The sequence below is a fragment of the Myripristis murdjan genome, chromosome 24, assembly GCF_902150065.1.
Source record: "Myripristis murdjan chromosome 24, fMyrMur1.1, whole genome shotgun sequence".
In the NCBI taxonomy this organism is placed as follows: Eukaryota; Metazoa; Chordata; class Actinopteri; order Holocentriformes; family Holocentridae; genus Myripristis; species Myripristis murdjan.
In genome coordinates, this window is record NC_044003.1 from 25,557,095 (window position 1) to 25,574,391 (window position 17,297).

Consider the following 17,297-nt stretch of genomic DNA (forward strand, 5'->3'; position numbering starts at 1 on the left):
GTAATCACATGTATAATGCTTTGACTATGATAAATGTGATATAATATAGAATTTATCTGAAGCTCTAGGCTTAATTTCAAAACAATGTTTTCTCTCAGATTTTATTTAGTCATTTATTTTTAGGCAGGATACTACAACCTATTAGCCATTTTTTGTGGACCACCCCAGTGGGCCGCATTCTCATTTGGATAAATTCATTTGCACAGGATAAATGTAATTTGGGTTTTTATTGCAGGGGCTGCTGTGGGAATATTCTACATTTAGAGCCCAGAGAGCCACACACACACTTGTGATACTAACACAAACACACATAAACTATCTTTTATTCTTTTATGTAATAATCTTCTCAGAAAGGTCAGTTTGGTTCTGAGATTTTTGACATTTTGGAATTTATATTTCGTAAGGAATGCCTTTTCTACCGTTATTGAAGCCATAAATGTCATACTGGCCCAGTGTATTTCAGAGGAAAACAGAGGTTAGACACTTGCACACACATCCACTAAATGGAAATATGCTGTTGGTTAATGGTGTGGTGCAACACATGTTTACAAAAGCTTTCAACAAATGACATGATATTGTAGTCAATAATTCCGAGTTTATTTACAGTTTTAGTGGTCATTTCAGAAGCAGTAATAAGACAAAGAATCACCATTATTATGAAAAAAAATTCACAGTAAAAGGGACAATACAAGGCAAGGAGAGTCAGACAGCTCAAAAAAATATTTGGACAGGGATACATTTTCACTCCACGTCTCCACAAGAAAGGTCTAACACTCCATGTCGTGGTACACATCTGATCTTCTATTGGCTGTGGGAAAATCACATAGAATCAGACTGAAAACCAAGAAAAGGTCAGATCTGTGACACAGGGATCAAAATGAGACTTTCCATTCCTGGTAAATAAAATTTGTTGCCAATACGTCAACTGGTGTCCAAACTGTTAGGAGCACAAAGCCAAAAACCAAATAATCACCAAAATATCAGTATTCAGATACTGTGGGAACTCACTGCACGATGCATGAGTCTATCAGTTGACAAGAACGTTCATACAGTCATTCATACATTTGCTTTATCAAAAATATCCGCCATGATTCCATCAGCCCTTTTTTGGTACAAAAAGTTGTAAGGTGTCTTGATATAGATTCCCTGTGACCCTGAACACTGGCTGTCAAACTTTCATGAGATGAAAAATAAAAAAAGCCAGAATGGATTTGATTTCAGTGACATTCCACAGCATTCAACAAGGCCTCTAGTGAACACATTTGCATTTGTTAATTCACATTTTGACATACCCGTTGTTAAAACTGTACTGATGTGAAACAGTCCCAAAGATGGATTTACACATAAACAACAGCAAATAACCAAGGTTTAAAGGTCATAATGACCACAATATGGATGTACCGTAAATAAACAGTGATGTTATCATTGTGTGACTTACAGTACTGCCTTTTACTGTATGTTGCTAAAAAAAAAAAAAAATGTTGAAAAATGTTGAAAAATTCACCTCCTGATAAAGTGTCACACACTGGGCTCCCATGTTATTTACAGTAGTACACTATCTGCTCCCCTGCTTATCTGCTATTGTGCTCGGCTGTCACATATTCCAATGCTGAATTTGATTATATGTCAATCATCTAAACTGGATAGGCACTGATCTGTTGACATACAATGTTGTTCATTTTTCAGTGTTTTTACTGAAAAAATTTCAATTATTTTACAGGAAAATAACAAGAGATAAGAGTGCTTGAGTGACAGATGGACCCTGAATTTATTTCTGTAAGGCAACTGCATAACTGATTTTGACATTTTGTAGCCTTAAACAATATTATTTCAGTATGTCAGCGTGGACAAATGCAATTAGACACTGGTTGTTTGCAATAAATCATAATAGTAAAGTTATCGCAGATGACTGAGAATAAATATTATGGCTCAAGCACTGCGACAAGCACTGGGAATACTGGACACTCAAGTGATAGGCTCTCAAACAAGTGGCTTGCACATCTGTCCTCTGCTTCGTGCTAGTGGTATGAGAGCACAGTCACAAAATGCTGGTGTGTAGCATAACGCAAAGTGCAAAAATACAGTATTTCTGGACCTCATGTTTGTGACCACATTAATGGTAAATTTTTAAAATGAGACCTTGTAAATTCCTGTGGAAAGAAATAGCCAGTAGACTCACCACCCAATACAAGGTCATCTGTCATCAAGTGTAGAGAGTTCTGCAGTTATCTGCAGTAAATCCAATAATTTCAATAGTTTGTCAGCTATTGTCAGCTAACTGGTGTAAAACTTAAAAGTGGTCTATGTCAGTTTACTGAAAGATTCTAATGTTAATTATCTACTATATAGATATGCATTGCCATCAGTTGCAGCCACGTCGAGCACCATATCTTTGCTCTGGCCACTGCTGCAAGTCAGAGTTCGATTGCAGGCAACACTTTTTGGAGAAGGGACAACGACATTGTGCCTTCAGAACAATGCAGGAACACTTTTCTGTGCTTGTAATTGTCACAAAAACTATTATCATCTTTACTATTAATATGCAGCGTCTCAGTTTGGTTCAGAAAGGTCCAAATCAAATGTTGAGGCTCAATCCAAAGTCACATGTGCCATAATTTCCTTTTTAACTTGTCTGACAACTAGGGCTTCACCAACAGTTTTAAAAGTGCTATTTGACTATTTGCATTTCTTTTTTGGCAGATTTCAGGCCCAATTCAATGTGTGGAACCATTTGAAACACCACCCATGCTGGGTTCAGAATGCTTTGTGAATGGTCACAGTAATCCCAGAATCAGGAAACACCAGAGAGCAGCACGTGACCTCTCTGGGCAGTGAGACGTGGTGGGAGTGTGGAGCGGCCAGCGTCCAACTGGGCGAGGGAAGAGGAGTCATCTGACCAGGAACTAGCTTATCGTTGTACAGCTTTGATGACCCATTCTGCTGTAGGGTTCAGCTGGAGGAGATCTTTCATGTACGTCTCCTCGTCTAGACATCTCTCCTCTGAGGGAGAAGAAGAGACAGACAGAGTGAGAGAGAAAAGGGAAGATAAACAGAGGAACAGATGAGAGACAAGCATGATGTAGCTCCTATAACTCCAATAAATGACATTACCAGAACCTGTACTACCAGGGAATAAATCTTTCACCCTTTGGCCTAATGGCGTACAAGATGAATTACCAGCTGAAAAAAGGAACTCTTAACTTATACTTTCATTTAACGTTGTGTAACCCTGATCTGACCTTTTCATCACAGGTGAAACACCTCAACAGAACAGTACAAATGTAGTGGGATATCCAGCCCACTAGTCCAGATAATGTATGTATGTGTAGAAGGAGCACCACTTACTAATGTTTCCACCGATCTCATAGAGGCACAGCTCTTCTCTCTTCACTGCCACTGAACTGAAAGGGCAAAGAGAGCGAGAGGGAGGAATGAAGAGAATGAGAGACAGAAATACCAAATCTCCCCTCGGGGATCAATAAAGGATTTCTGCTTCTGATTCTGAATTAAGGAGAGACCAATAGAGAATCAGGCTTAGAGTATATATCCCAGGCAAATATGCAGGTGTGCATGTGTGAGTGTGTCGAGTGTGTGTGCACGTACCCGTCCTGGCTGAGGAATCGCGTTAATACATCAGCAGCCTGTAGCTCTTCAGTAAGCTGCACTGCCATAGACACTTTACTGAACTGAGGCGCCTGAACACGGATAAAGCCATGCAAGCTCTCCTGGTTCTAAACAGAGAGAGTGAGAGAGAGAGAGAGACAGAGAGATGCATGCTGTCAGCTCAATGACCATGGATACTTCACCATTCGTAAACCACAGAATTGATCATTTTCTAGCAGAGAGGCAGTTTCACTCCGCCCAACTTCAAGTAATCAAAACACAACAGTGCTGCTGCTTTTAGGAAAACTAATGTGGACGACTTTATTATTACAGTGATGGACTACTGGTGTGAAGAAAGTTTTAATTGTAGTGGAATGAATGGAAACCAATGGCTGGATTACGGGTAAGAAAAAATGACATTGGGGTCCTAAAATAGGACTGCTGGCTTTGGGAAAAGAAACATGGGCGGAGAAACATGAAGATTATCCATTTTGTAGATAATAGGCTAAAATTGCAAAATAAGTGGATAAAATCCTATAGTTTTCATCATGGAGAAATCCTACAGTACTGAAACACGTATAATAGCCGCATCATGCACCCCCATGGGCTGTCAACAAGCAATATGGCGTGCACGGACTCTGAAAGTGGCAGGAGCAAAATTCTTTAAAAAGGGAAACTTTTGGACCGTCCTGGAGGCTCAGTTGGTTAATGTGCACACTGTGTGAATGGGTTAATAAATAGCCTGGGACCTTTGTTGCTTGTTATATCCCCGTTCTCTCATCTTTTCTGCCTCTGTATATCTTCTCTTTGAACTGCCTAATGAAGCAGAGATGGAATAAAAATAATGTTTGCGGGGACTCTTCCCCAGAACTGCTAGGGGCATGTTGCTCATCCTGGGAGACATTTAAGAAAATCTGCTTTTAAAAACTACTTTCTGGTAACTTTGTAGCATGACATGTAGATACGCTCTCATAAAGAAAATGTACTACAGTTCTGGCCTTTCAGTGAGATTAATATGTAATCCAAAGTAAAAAAATTACAGCTATAAAATGAATTGTAATATGAAACTGAACAACTTTGGACTTGTTTGTTTTGGAAGATAAAATCTGTTTCCATTTTCCGGAAAAATGCAAAACACTCATTGGAATGTCACTTGGTTTACAATATAGCCAGTGTTTGGATTTAGTTATTGAGATTTTCACATTTTTTCTACAAAGATGGAATAAAAGACGCAGGAAAGTGTCTTATGATTTTGTTGGGAGGATGAAAATATTCATGATGTCTTAAACAGTCACTGGTGATGAATGTAAGCTGTTGAGGAGAGGGCTAAATAACCTACACACCAAAAATACTGCAGTATCAGTGCTCTTCAGACTGGTTAAACTGGTTAGCTTCTTTAATAATAGCTCCTGATGTGATCAATGTTAGCAATCAAGTAAGAAGTGGAGCTCTTGTTTCTTTACCTGGCACTGCCATACATGGTCATCTGAAGGTCATGGAGATACTTGTTACATACACTCTGGCCTGAACATGCCGTCCTCACTCACTTATTCACTCCTAACTGGTGAACTGGAATACTGATGTTTTGGGAATTTATATATGGAGTACTTTAGCAAAAACCTGCTTCTGTTGTTATATTAGAATGTCATAAGCAGAAGATTTCACAGGCAATTCTTCACTTTAGGTTTCTGTGAGCTGCCTAGTGATTAAAATATATTATATACATGTATAAACCTCCTACCTCAGAAACAGGCTTGTCAGATGGTTTGTCCGTGGTAATCTTCTTCAGAAGCTTTTTTACAGCTTTCTCTTTGTTTTGTTTCCGCTGACTCTCCATGTTCTGCTGTCTGACCTGGGTCAGGATGAACTTGGGGATCTGGGGGGAGAGAGATAAACATGTGAAGTGTGCAGGTGATTGTGCATACCTATCACAATGTGCAATCTTCCACTTCCCAAGGGAAAATGTAAGTTGGTCAATGAGTCTGCGCTGAGAACTTATTAAAAGACATAATAACACTGCCATAACAAAATGGCAAGCCATGCTTGAATGTATAACTCAGTACGCTGTAAAAGCACTAAAGCCCAAATAGAAAATAAGACTGAGTTGAGAGACATGTAAAAATATATGACTGCTTTGAAGCTTTTAAAGGAATATAACTTCTACTCAACTAGGGCTTAAATTAAGTGAAAGTGAAGAACAGATTTTCACCCAAAAGAGCACAGAAAAGATCTTATATACGTTATATTCACAATGGCACTTGGGTAACTAGTTGAAAAAAGTGCATCTGCACAAAAGCATAATGAGACTTTCATTTCTGTGTCTACAGAGGGCTTTGGTGTTGGGTCTTTGAAAGGCAGAACACTTTAAGCTGCAGGGCTTTTGGTGGGTCCTTACTGTCCATAGGAGATTTTGGTATCTAATCAGCAGCCTGACGATGTTGGCTGTGCCCGTTGCCATGGAGAACTCCTGTTGTTCTGTAACCTTAGAGCGGAAGCCTTTGAACATGAAGATATTGGGTGCCATGACAACAGAGACATTGTTAAGAGTCATCTTGTTCTGAGCCTGATGGTCGATCACACACTGGAAAAACTCCACTAATGCCTGGAGAAACAAAAGGAAACCCAGTCATGTTAGAAATACACAAGAAGGATTCAGAGTGTATAAAACCAGATATCCTAATTTAAAAAAGTGACTACATGTAGCATGTCATGTTCCTCAAAACTGAAAAGACATTTCCCATAATAAACCCCATTTCTTCCTGTCTCACATCCTCCCAGATCAACTGTAAATATGACCTGCCAGCTGAGAAAAAAAAATGCTCTAGCACACCTCCTAGTGGAGATCATTGGCAGGAGACATCATTTCAAATTAATTTTTGATAATACCGGAGGCAAATAATCTACTGATATAAGCAATCCAAGTAGTAAAAATAAACACATTATCAGCTGTAGTACTGACATTAGTACAATCAACAATCATCTGTTTATGAAAGGCTAATATCTCCTGTAGCTCCTTCATGATCTATTACAAATCCCTGCATAAAAATGATTTATTATTGCAATGAGATGTTAACCCATTCTTCTGCTTTCTCCAACATAGCTTGAACACTTGATAGAAATGTATTGACAAGGTTTGATAACAAGATATTGAAACTATGCATTAAAATGAGCAAAACAGGAATAAGGCTGTGCATTACTTGCAAAGTAACAACAATTAATTTCTGTTTTGTGTTTTAATTAACATCCTCTGCCGCAAAACAATTCAGCAGATTCCTAGAAAAAGCTGACCCAGTGGCACACAAGGTAAAATACAATGTAGAGCCTGGTAAGGGCTGGCAACCCTTTCACCAAGGATCTTGTTGGTTTACAGCAAATTCTACTGCTGCACCAACATTAATGCGGTAATTAATTATCAAAGATAAAATGCTACATGCTACACATGGCACCTTTAACACTGAGTCTATATGTGTGTATACCTTCAGAGTATCCCGATTAGCTTCAGGTAACAGCAGCACCAGCAGGTTCAGGGCCTGGAGCTGTTGCTTCTTTGTGGGGAGCTCTAGGAAGACACACACACACACACACACACACACACACACACACACACACACACACAGATGGAAAAGTTCTAACACTGATGAGGAAAAAATGCCATGCAATGGGAGACAGACAGAGAAACAGTTTTCATTTCTATATATCGTTTCACAGTGTGGATATTGTGAAACCCTCTGAGGATCTACATACTGTTGACGGCAATAAAAGCGTTGAGATACTCCACAGTCAGCAGTGGATGTGGTAACTCCCTGATGAACAGCTTCAGAAGGCTAGCAGCATCATGCTGTTTCAGCTGTTGCCATGGAAACAGGCCATCGTAGAAAGAAGACTCAAGCTCCTGGCACACTGACTGGACATGGACAGACACAGATACACACAGGCACACAAGGTAAACACCTGTACTTATGCCAACAACCTGATATGAAAGACTGGTGGTTTACTGTATACACACATGGATGACGTGGATACAACTGACTGGATGGTGCAGCTAGTGTTTTTTTCGGTATTTAGTGTTACCAACGTATCAATTCTTACTATTTCACACAGAGTGACAGTCAAATATATAACACTCAATACCACCAACATCATCACAGGTCAACAAACAATGTTTTCAATGTTTTTCAATGTTTTGCTTCGTTGCTTTGTTTAGTTTCAGTACAATCAATAAATATGGATGATGGATGGAAATCTATATGCAACAGGTGCTCATTTTTATGCCAGGCCTCATCTGTATCTCCAGCTAGGTAACTGTATTAAAAACGTATATGGAAGTAGCATTTTAATTTTATAAAGCAGTGTTTCTGACCTTGACTCTGGTTGCAGCTCCAGGGATCCGTAGCAACCCTTCTGTGCCCAATCCTTCCTCCTCAATATGATTGATAAGCTAAGGAGAGAGGTAGAAATGCAGACACACACAGAGATAGCATGCGGGACGTTTGTAAAAACATCACAAAGTGTACATTATCACCAGCACAGACAGAGTGTGGCCGTGTTACATGGGAAATTAACTGGTGAAAAGCTCACTGGACAGATGCACTGCAGCACTGAGTGAAACCATGATTGGCTGGTGTACTTACTCTCTGCAGTATGAATGGCACTTTGGTCCCAGGAGCCCGCCTTTGGTCCTGTTCCAACAGAGTGGCAAGGGGGACACCAAATAGGCCACTTTCTGTATAGAAACACACACACACACACACACACACACACACACACACACACACACACACACACACACACACACACACACATTCAGAAAAATAAATGTTTACCTGAACTCTTTAGCTTGTTCTTGATGGCTTTGTACGCCTTGAGGTTGACTCCTACAGACTGTGTGCCTCTTTATGTGACTTCACGTGATTCTTAATATGTGTGTGTGTTTGTGCATGTGTAGTGTAGTGTGGTGTAGTGTGTACACACCTTTAGTCTTTACTTTGACAGCTTTGTGAGCTTTGAGGTCTATGCCAGCAGTGTCAAACAGAGCAGTCATCTCCACAAGCGCTAGCCTACGCACCTGGTGGGAAACATAAAACATGACAAAGAGGTGTAAAGTGACTATAGTAATGGTGTTGAACAGTGTGTGAGATACACCTAATTTGTCCCTTACAGGGAAATCTGTCTTGCAGTAACCATCACAGACTGATATGCAGCATACTGTACATGCCTGCCCAGGTTACCTTTTTCATATCCAGCAGGGACAGATCTCCTATCCTGGTCTGACCTGTTTTATCACGAAGCAACTTGAAGTTCTAGAGAGAAAAAAAGACAAAGAGAGGAATTGATTCCCTCAGTTGGCATTAGGTGATAAGGTGAATTCTATATCATTATCTACATAACGTCCTGTTTTTATTGGCAAAGTGAAAAGACTGAACTGTACGAGCACTAATACCAACACTTGTTTTCCCACATAGAGCCAAATGGAATTATGGTGTGATGCCAGTCTCAACCACCAGATGTCAGCAGAGACCTATATTGACCTGCACATAGTAGTTTTTTTTTTTTAACTTGCACAGGAAAACGCTTATTTCCATTCATATGTAGAACAGCTTTGTTTTTGATCACCCTATATTCACCCTATTCACATTATATTGTTCACCCTATATTTGCAATGCAGTGCAATATACTTTTTTTTCTCAGTAGACATTTTTACATGAAATAGTAGGTGTTAGTAATGACATTAATTAAGGTTCTGCTCCATTTAAGTGTGGCAGAGAGACAGCATGGATGACAGCCTGACCCTGACTCTGTTAGATCTACATGGAGTCTTAATTAGTATCATTGGTGACAGCTGTGTTTACTCTGCTATACATGTCAAAATGGCTGTCATGAAAAAGTATTTTAGATTTTATTTTACATATCAAATCAGTGTCTTCTAGTATGTTTGTCATTGTGAACACTAAAAAAGTAAATAAACAAACAAACAAAAAAAAGCCCTGTGTGATATAAGACATTCGGTTTCTGTTGCCCAACCAATAAGACTGTAACCCACCTCCAGTCTATCTAATCAGAAGCAGCCATGGTGCCAACCACTTCCTGGTTTGGTTCTGGCTGAGGCAAAATTATCAGCTAACGTTTATTTCCGCCTTGTTTTGCTATATCTCAATAACCTCAGGTCAACAATGCATGATACACTATACAGTCATGGCCGAAAGTATTGGCACTCCTCGAATTGTTCCAGAAAATACACCATTTCTCCCAGAAATTGTTGCAATTACAAATGTTTTTGGTATACACATGTATATTTCCTTTATGTGCATTGGAACAACACAAAAAAACAGAAGACAAAAGCCAAATTTTACATCACTTTACACAAAACTCAGAAAATGGACTGGACAAAATTATTGGCATCCTTTTAAAACTGCGGGTAAATCATTTTATTTCAAGCATGTGATGCTCGTTTAAACTCACCTGTGGCAAGTAACAGGTGCTGGCAATATAGAAATCACACCTGAAGCCAGTTAAAACGTTGACTCAACCTTTGTGTTGTGTGCCTGTGTGTGTCACACCAAGCATGGAGAAGAGAAAGAAGAGCCGAGAATTGTCTGAGGACTTAAGAAGCAAAATTGTGGAAAAATATGAACAATCTCAAGGTTACAAGACCATCTCCAGAGATCTTGAAGTTCCTTTGTCCACTGTGTGCAATATAATCAAGAAGATCAGTACCTACAGTCAAACACGGAGGAGGTTCAAAGATGTTTTGGGGTCGCTTTGCTGCCTCTGGCACTGGGTGCCTTGATTGTGTGGCAAGGAATCATGAAATCTGAAGACTATCAAAAGATTTTGGGCCGCAATGTAGGGCCTAGTGTCAGAAAGCTGGGTCTGCGTCAGAGGTCGTGGGTGTTCCAGCTGGGAGAGTGGTCCAAAATTCCAGTTGAGAGGTGTAAGAAGCTTTTTGATGGTTATAGGAAGCGACTGGTTTCAGTTATTTTTTCCAAAGGGCGTGCAACCAAATATTAAGTTGAGGGTGCCAAGAATTTTGTCTGACCCATTTTTTTAGTTTTGTGTAAAATGATGTCAAATTTGACTTTTTTCAATTGTGTTTTTTTTTTGTTGTTGTTGTCCCAATGCACGTAAAGGAAATAAACATGTGTATACAAAAAACACTTGTAATTGCAATAATTTCTGGGAGAAATGGTGTATTTTCTGGAAAAATCCCAGCAGTGCCAATACTTTCGTCCATGACTGCACATGTCTGATTATTGATTAATCACCACACACACACACCACTGCACAAAGCTTACAACAACAGAGCATATCCAAGTGGCTTTGCATATTCAAGATTTGCATGTCAGTGTATTTAAAAAAGTACACCGACCCCACTTTCTGAAGCTATTCCACTGGCTCTGCCTTGGGCACACACACAAAGACACTGTATCACCGTGACGACTGATGAAAGTGTGCACATTGGTGAAGTGTATATTTTACATTAAGGTTACTACTAAGACTGTTGATAAATCGCTGCAGCTGTTGAAGAAGTGAATGTACATCCAGCCTGTGTGTGTGTGTTTGCAGGTACTGTACGTAACTCACCGGAAGCTTGTCATCAGGTGAGTGGGGAGTGTTGGCGCTACTGGTGACCTTTAACTTTTGATGGCGGTCCCTGTAACTGAGGGCCTGCTCCGAAAATGACACTTCAACATTCAGCTCCGTCTCTGTTTCTATGGAAACACAAACACACATACACATCAATATATACAGACACACACGCACACAGCAGAAGTGAACTATACGCCCACACAAGTAGTTCAACACGACTATGTTTATACAGTCATGTACACACATGGAGACAGATGGTCACGTGTGTTTAATTTCAGTTTTATTGGAGTTAATTCTGGCACACTGGTGTTTATGGCTTTAAAGTATTCACATACCATTACAAAGACCTGCAGTAAGGTAGATAGGGGAACACACGGCCTGCTGCTTAAGAGACATATTCTGCCGACTTGACAAACCATAAAAAATGTGCCAAATGGTGCAAAAGCTCAACAACATTTCTGTGGGTTGTCACGTGACAATCCACAGAAATGAATCTCATTTTGCTTTAGCTCCTCTCAGTTATTCATGGCCTTTTCACACCTGAAAGTCCAAACCAAGATTCATTTTTTTGTTATACTGTACATATCTGATCTAGTCAGTTTGGGTTTCACCTTGCCATTATGCGAGCACTCTAAAGAACTTAACATGACCTACTTACATCCTGTTTTCATTTTGTTGAGTAGGTGTCTATTGCCGTTTGAATTAGTGGAGAAAAATGAATGAGCAGATTCACTTATTTGCCACTATAATCTTTTTATAGAGACATTACCACCAGCAGCACAAATTTCAAGCCATACTCAAGACTGGTCTGAATTCACTACAAGGTTACTACTTTGACTCAGAAGTGTCTGTCTGCTTGAGAATGTTGACTTTGTTTCTCTTAACAGAGACAGGGTTCCTTTCAGGGTTCCTTATACCCCACAGCTGCACGAGGGGTGTGTATCACTTTAATTGGTCATAAAGTTTGAACCATCCACAAAATGTTTTCACACTAGAACCGAAATGAACCATAATTCAGCTTGATCTGGACCGAGACCACCTCTTTTCGTTGGACCTATGTCCAGCTGTTTGGTCCGGGGGAGGTTGCACATCTGTAATTTTGGTTCGTATCAAACTGACAAGTGTGAAAATGCTGTACCAAATGAGGTATATTATACTGTATGTAAAACAAGGGAAAACTCTACACTATCCCTTATACGAATGAATATCACAATGCCCATTCAACAGTTTGTATACAAACTGTAAATAAAGACAAGAGTGTACGTGGGACCCAAGTTCAGTTTAATCCCATACTGCACATCACTCTAACAGAAAGAGGAAGAGAGAGAGAGATCAGTGTTGGTTGCCTTGCAATCAGACTCATTGTTTAGTGTTATTTTACTGCACTTGTACACGTGCTCTTTCATTCATTTAGGTAAACCCTCACATTTGGGTCTACAGTGATTTACAGCATGTACAGCTGTGGTATAAATCAACACTTGTGAGTCATCCTAACCTCCTGAAGTCTTGTCATAAAGAAGTAAAGAGTTTTGTTGTATTGTTTTTTATTACACAATACTCGTCTCTAACCCACAATTCCTCTGGGTTTTGCATGCCACCAAAAAAAATGCTTAGTAGGCACGAGGACTAATGCCCCATTCGGTTGTGCTCTATTCTGAAGTCTGTGCAAATGTCTACTAGTCATTCTCCATGCTGACTCACACTGTGTGTTTGTCCGTGTGTTTGTCCGTGTGTGTGTGAGTGTGTGTGTCACATACCAGCCGGAGTCACGTCTTGTCCATTCTCACTTCCCCCTTTGAGTTTATTAGGCTCCTCGTCCTGCAGTACAACAAACAACGCACAGAGAGACACACAATATAATGTTCAACAAGACACACACACTCACACACAACATTCCTCCCCCCCGCCTGAGTGTCTTCATGTTACATATTACCCTGCCTGTTAATTAGTGGACAAAGTGTCTACCTGAAAGACAGTGCAAAACAGCTCAGAACACAATATTCTGGTGATTACATGAGCTCAGGCAGGTTTACTGAAACAGTAATGTACATTTTACTTGAACCAAAACATTTATTACCCATATATGTACCCATCAAATAACTATGTGATGCCGTGATAAGAAAGAACAGACATGCTTATGGTGAGAGCTGTTCTGTGGCATGCTTCTACATAAAGTGAGAGCAGGGAAAAGGTTTATATTGGAGCTGGACTCAAACCCATCAACAAGTGAATCACATATACAATGTCATTTTCAAGGTTTGTTACCTAGCCGACCATTTTCAATCCTAATAAATTGCACTGAAAGCATAAACCTGGTCATAAACCTGTCACAGAGTGTTTGGAGACGGTTACTGAGGAGATGGGGACAGAGGAACAAGAAAAGGGGAAATGCTGAAGCTATATGCCCTTTTTGTGCTAAAGAAAATCTGTGCTGTGTTGAAAATATCTAAAACATTTCTGTACATAGCTGACAGCCAGTGAATGACTTTGTCTTTGACTGAATGTCCTTTCAACATGGAATGACAGTCTCTGATTTTATCAAAACCCATTTTATTCAATTAGTATGTTGAGCCATGATGAGGCTCTAAATTTTTTTGCACTAGAGAAAGCGTTAGAGGACTCTGGTCCAGGTCTGGACCCAGTAATGGTTCCACCTGGACCGCCAACACAATTTGGAAACTTTATGGTATTGAGGTTTGTAGTGCGACTGTATTTCCGTGTCTTGTCTTGTCCAATCCTGTGTTTTATTTAAATCACTCAACCATCTCGGCCAATTAAAGCAACTGTACAGCAGGAAGTGCCTGTATTCAGTGAGAGAGAGAAGCAAAATTTAGGAGAAAAATAAAAATAAAAATGCCATAAATTCATATTTGTTCAAACTAATCACTTTGTTTTTCATCCAGTCAAACTGCTGTGTTTTTCTTCTGCCTAATGTTACCTCAGTTTTGCAACAGGCACTTTATGTTACTGATTGATTGACTGATAAACGCTTAGTGTAAAAGATCCAGTCTTATTCAGATGAGGACTGAAATGAGTGGTATTTTATTTTTGTTTGAAAACTCATTTACATACTTTTTATTTGTGAGTAGGCCTGCTTATGAATTTTTTGTGTCCAGCGTAAGAATGGTTGGGAAAAGGACATGAACATTTACAATTTTTTTTTTTTTTTTATTATAGTTTGCTACATTTTATTGTTATACACACACCAATACACATAACTGAGACATAAATCCTCAGTTTGAAATGAACTTGTTCAAGAAAATCTGCAGCCTAAAAAGTTAGGGTAAGTAGTAAGTTTTTTAGCAGCTGGTTTCGCAATGAAGAGGTTCATGCTGTTTGTAGAGTATGTGTGTGTGTGCGTGTGTGTGTGTTCTAACCTTTTCAGATGGTCTGAATATATCCCGTACATCGGGGACGTGTTGTCGGTTGCGTCGCCGTAGCAACGTCTGCTGGACACGACGTTCTACGGCTGCTGCTTGAGTTCTAGTCAGAGTAGACAGGAAGACGGCGCTGTCTTCCTCCTGTCAATGAATATATTCCCATCATCACCCTCAGTCAGTCAGTAGGTATTTACTGTCTATCTGACTGTCGAACACTTTGTCCTGTCTGTCCGTCAAAGTTTGATCTAAGTTAGCTTTTAGTTATGGCAAGTTCCAAAGCATTAACAGTATGAGTATATTTTCTTCTCTGCCTATCATTTATTGATGTAAACGGTAACCCAAAGTTCACTGCAACTATGAATTTCATTAACACTAAATAATTAGTAGCAGATGACTGGTACCGGATCCTGATCAGCTGCCAATGAATCATCAAACAGCCTTGCTAGTCCCGCCTCTGTCAGCCACGCCTCCTCCTGCTCTCCCTCTGAAACAATGAATAGTGGAGACAAAAAGGAAAAAGGAAAGGTGAGTGCTTTTTTATTTATTTCTTTATTTTTTCCTGAGATAAAAATTTTTGTCAGCGGTTCTAAGTGTTTTCCCATGTGACACAAATAGACAGACACAGAGGGAGAAGGGCAACAAGGACACGAGCCTTTGTTGCTCCCCCTTGTCAGCCGCCCAGACACTGCCACAGCTGCAGGAAAGGAAAAGGAGGGACTGCAGACACCGCTGGACACACATATATACAGGATGTGAGTGTTTGTTTCAGAGAACAATAGCACTGGTCTTTATAAAAAGGTAAAAAAAAAGACATCAACTCAAAAGTATGCACAGGAATATACACGCTTCATGTACAAGCTGACACAGAGCCAGGCTGCACGAGTCTGTACAAGCCTTGTTCTCCTTATCTGCCTCTCTCTCTCTCTCTCCACACACTCATACAGACATTTTACACTGACATTTACACCTCTGAACAAGTCTCGTCAGATCACTATCCACAAACACAAGCACCACTATAAATCCGATCATATCAGTTGACTAGATAACAAAAAATATTTCATGTTGTATGTTAATTATCAAGTCCTTTTCTACTTGTTACTGTGCGTGTATTTATTCATAGACATTCAGCCTTTTATTGATTTAAGCATACATGCAAAAATAAAAGCTGAGCTTCATCATCCTCACATCATCCTCAATCTTTATGAGCAAGCACTATCACAATCCCAAATAAAAGATCCATCAGGTGGATGGAAAATTTCTTTTTGCTCATTAAATTTACTCTGCTCTTTTACTGTATTTCTGGTCTCAGTAAACACTGTGCGTCCCCTTCTTGGCACTTCCAAGCTACATTCCCACTGTCTAATAAATGAGGAATAAAACACTCAGGGTGCTAGGACCGCCTCCTCTGTGTATATCAGTAGATGTGAGGAAAAGGACAGATTCATGTGCTTTCGGTTCAGAGGTGAGAGCCCCTATGACTGTATCCATGGGCACGGCGAATTCTTACCTTCAGGAATTTTCTGCTGCTCCTCCTCCTGCGCTTCCCCCTCTCCTCCGCCGTCTGCCCTTCCCGCCGCTCCCCCCGAGCGAGTGATATTCTCCACCTCCTTCCAGTAGTCGTCCATCGCCAGCTCATCCAGAGAGTCCTGGTAGACAGAAGCAAAACAGTACAGACTTGGAACCATACATACACAAAGAGACATGGAGACTGAGATACAGGAACAAACACTTGGGAGATGCGCACACGCACACACACACACACACCACACACACACACACACACCACACACACACACATACAAACACAAAAAGATGCAGGACAGGAGTGGCAAGCATACACACACGGACACAGAGTGCAGACAAAAACATTATCATAAATACACACAGGGAGGGATTTTCTCAATTCCGGTTTCAACATTCCCTTTATTTGCACAAAGTATTAAAAACCTGCTTGTTAAATATTATTTCCACTCTATAAAATGGTGTAAAGCTAAGAGGGACTGAATAACATGATGTGACACAGGTAATGGCCCAGGATTTTGTTACAGTAACTTTAGGGAGACATAAAAAGTCTTAAATGAACACACAGAAGGTTAGGAAAACATATACTTCTTTTTCTCCATTAAATCCATTCCTTTAAAATTTCTACCAAATCAGTTTTGGTTTTTTTTGTTTGTTTTTTTTCATATTTATACAGCTTACTATGGACTATATAATGATAATCTGTTGTATAGGAATAATCTCATCCTCCACAAACACAATTACCCGCATGTAATTAGAGGCACATGCCGACCGACAGCCAATATATTATAGAAATTAGGCAAGTTGATTGCATCCTCCTTGAATCTGCCTCGTCTTTGGACTAGTGTGCTATATTCCACATCATATCAATATGTACATATGATTAAAGTCTATGATTAAATTGGATTGAGCAATAAAGCCTCTCTCTCTCTCTGTTCATGGTTCTCCTGCGTCCTGCTTTGTTCTAACTTTCTCTGCATATGTTGCTATCATTTGGATAGTAACAAGATTTCCTTGTACCTGATTCACTTTACTTTTAAGCACATATTTCATTTTTCATTCACAAGCAATGGGCTACAATTTGTACACAAACACCCACAGGCTATGACCTGCAAATACATCTGACACTACTTATTTTCTTCTAATTAAGGGGTATCAAGCGCTTTGCCTCCAATACACACATAATAATAAATATAGAATTATAAC

General features: G+C 39.8%; 1 protein-coding gene across 2 annotated transcripts in view; it reads right to left on the reverse strand.

The window, feature by feature from the left end:
* Positions 1–575: 575 nt before the first annotated feature.
* Positions 576–17,297, reverse strand: part of arhgap18 (Rho GTPase activating protein 18) — a 29,821-nt gene continuing 13,099 nt past the window's right edge. Inside the window, exons 3-18 of one of the 2 annotated variants that reach the window (XM_030046563.1) lie at positions 16,078–16,216; positions 14,972–15,054; positions 14,568–14,711; positions 12,948–13,008; positions 11,185–11,312; positions 8,832–8,903; positions 8,575–8,668; positions 8,235–8,326; positions 7,964–8,041; positions 7,348–7,507; positions 7,080–7,162; positions 5,999–6,205; positions 5,345–5,479; positions 3,604–3,725; positions 3,346–3,401; positions 576–3,000 (exon numbers count right to left, since the gene is read on the reverse strand). In XM_030046563.1, the coding sequence (XP_029902423.1) occupies positions 2,909–3,000; positions 3,346–3,401; positions 3,604–3,725; positions 5,345–5,479; positions 5,999–6,205; positions 7,080–7,162; positions 7,348–7,507; positions 7,964–8,041; positions 8,235–8,326; positions 8,575–8,668; positions 8,832–8,903; positions 11,185–11,312; positions 12,948–13,008; positions 14,568–14,711; positions 14,972–15,054; positions 16,078–16,216 (1,746 nt within the window). In that variant the 3' untranslated portion in view covers positions 576–2,908. Of the gene's footprint in view, positions 3,001–3,345; positions 3,402–3,603; positions 3,732–5,344; positions 5,480–5,998; positions 6,206–7,079; positions 7,163–7,347; positions 7,508–7,963; positions 8,042–8,234; positions 8,327–8,574; positions 8,669–8,831; positions 8,904–11,184; positions 11,313–12,947; positions 13,009–14,567; positions 14,712–14,971; positions 15,055–16,077; positions 16,217–17,297 lie in introns of both variants that reach the window. The other variant, XM_030046561.1, reaches the window with a different exon arrangement.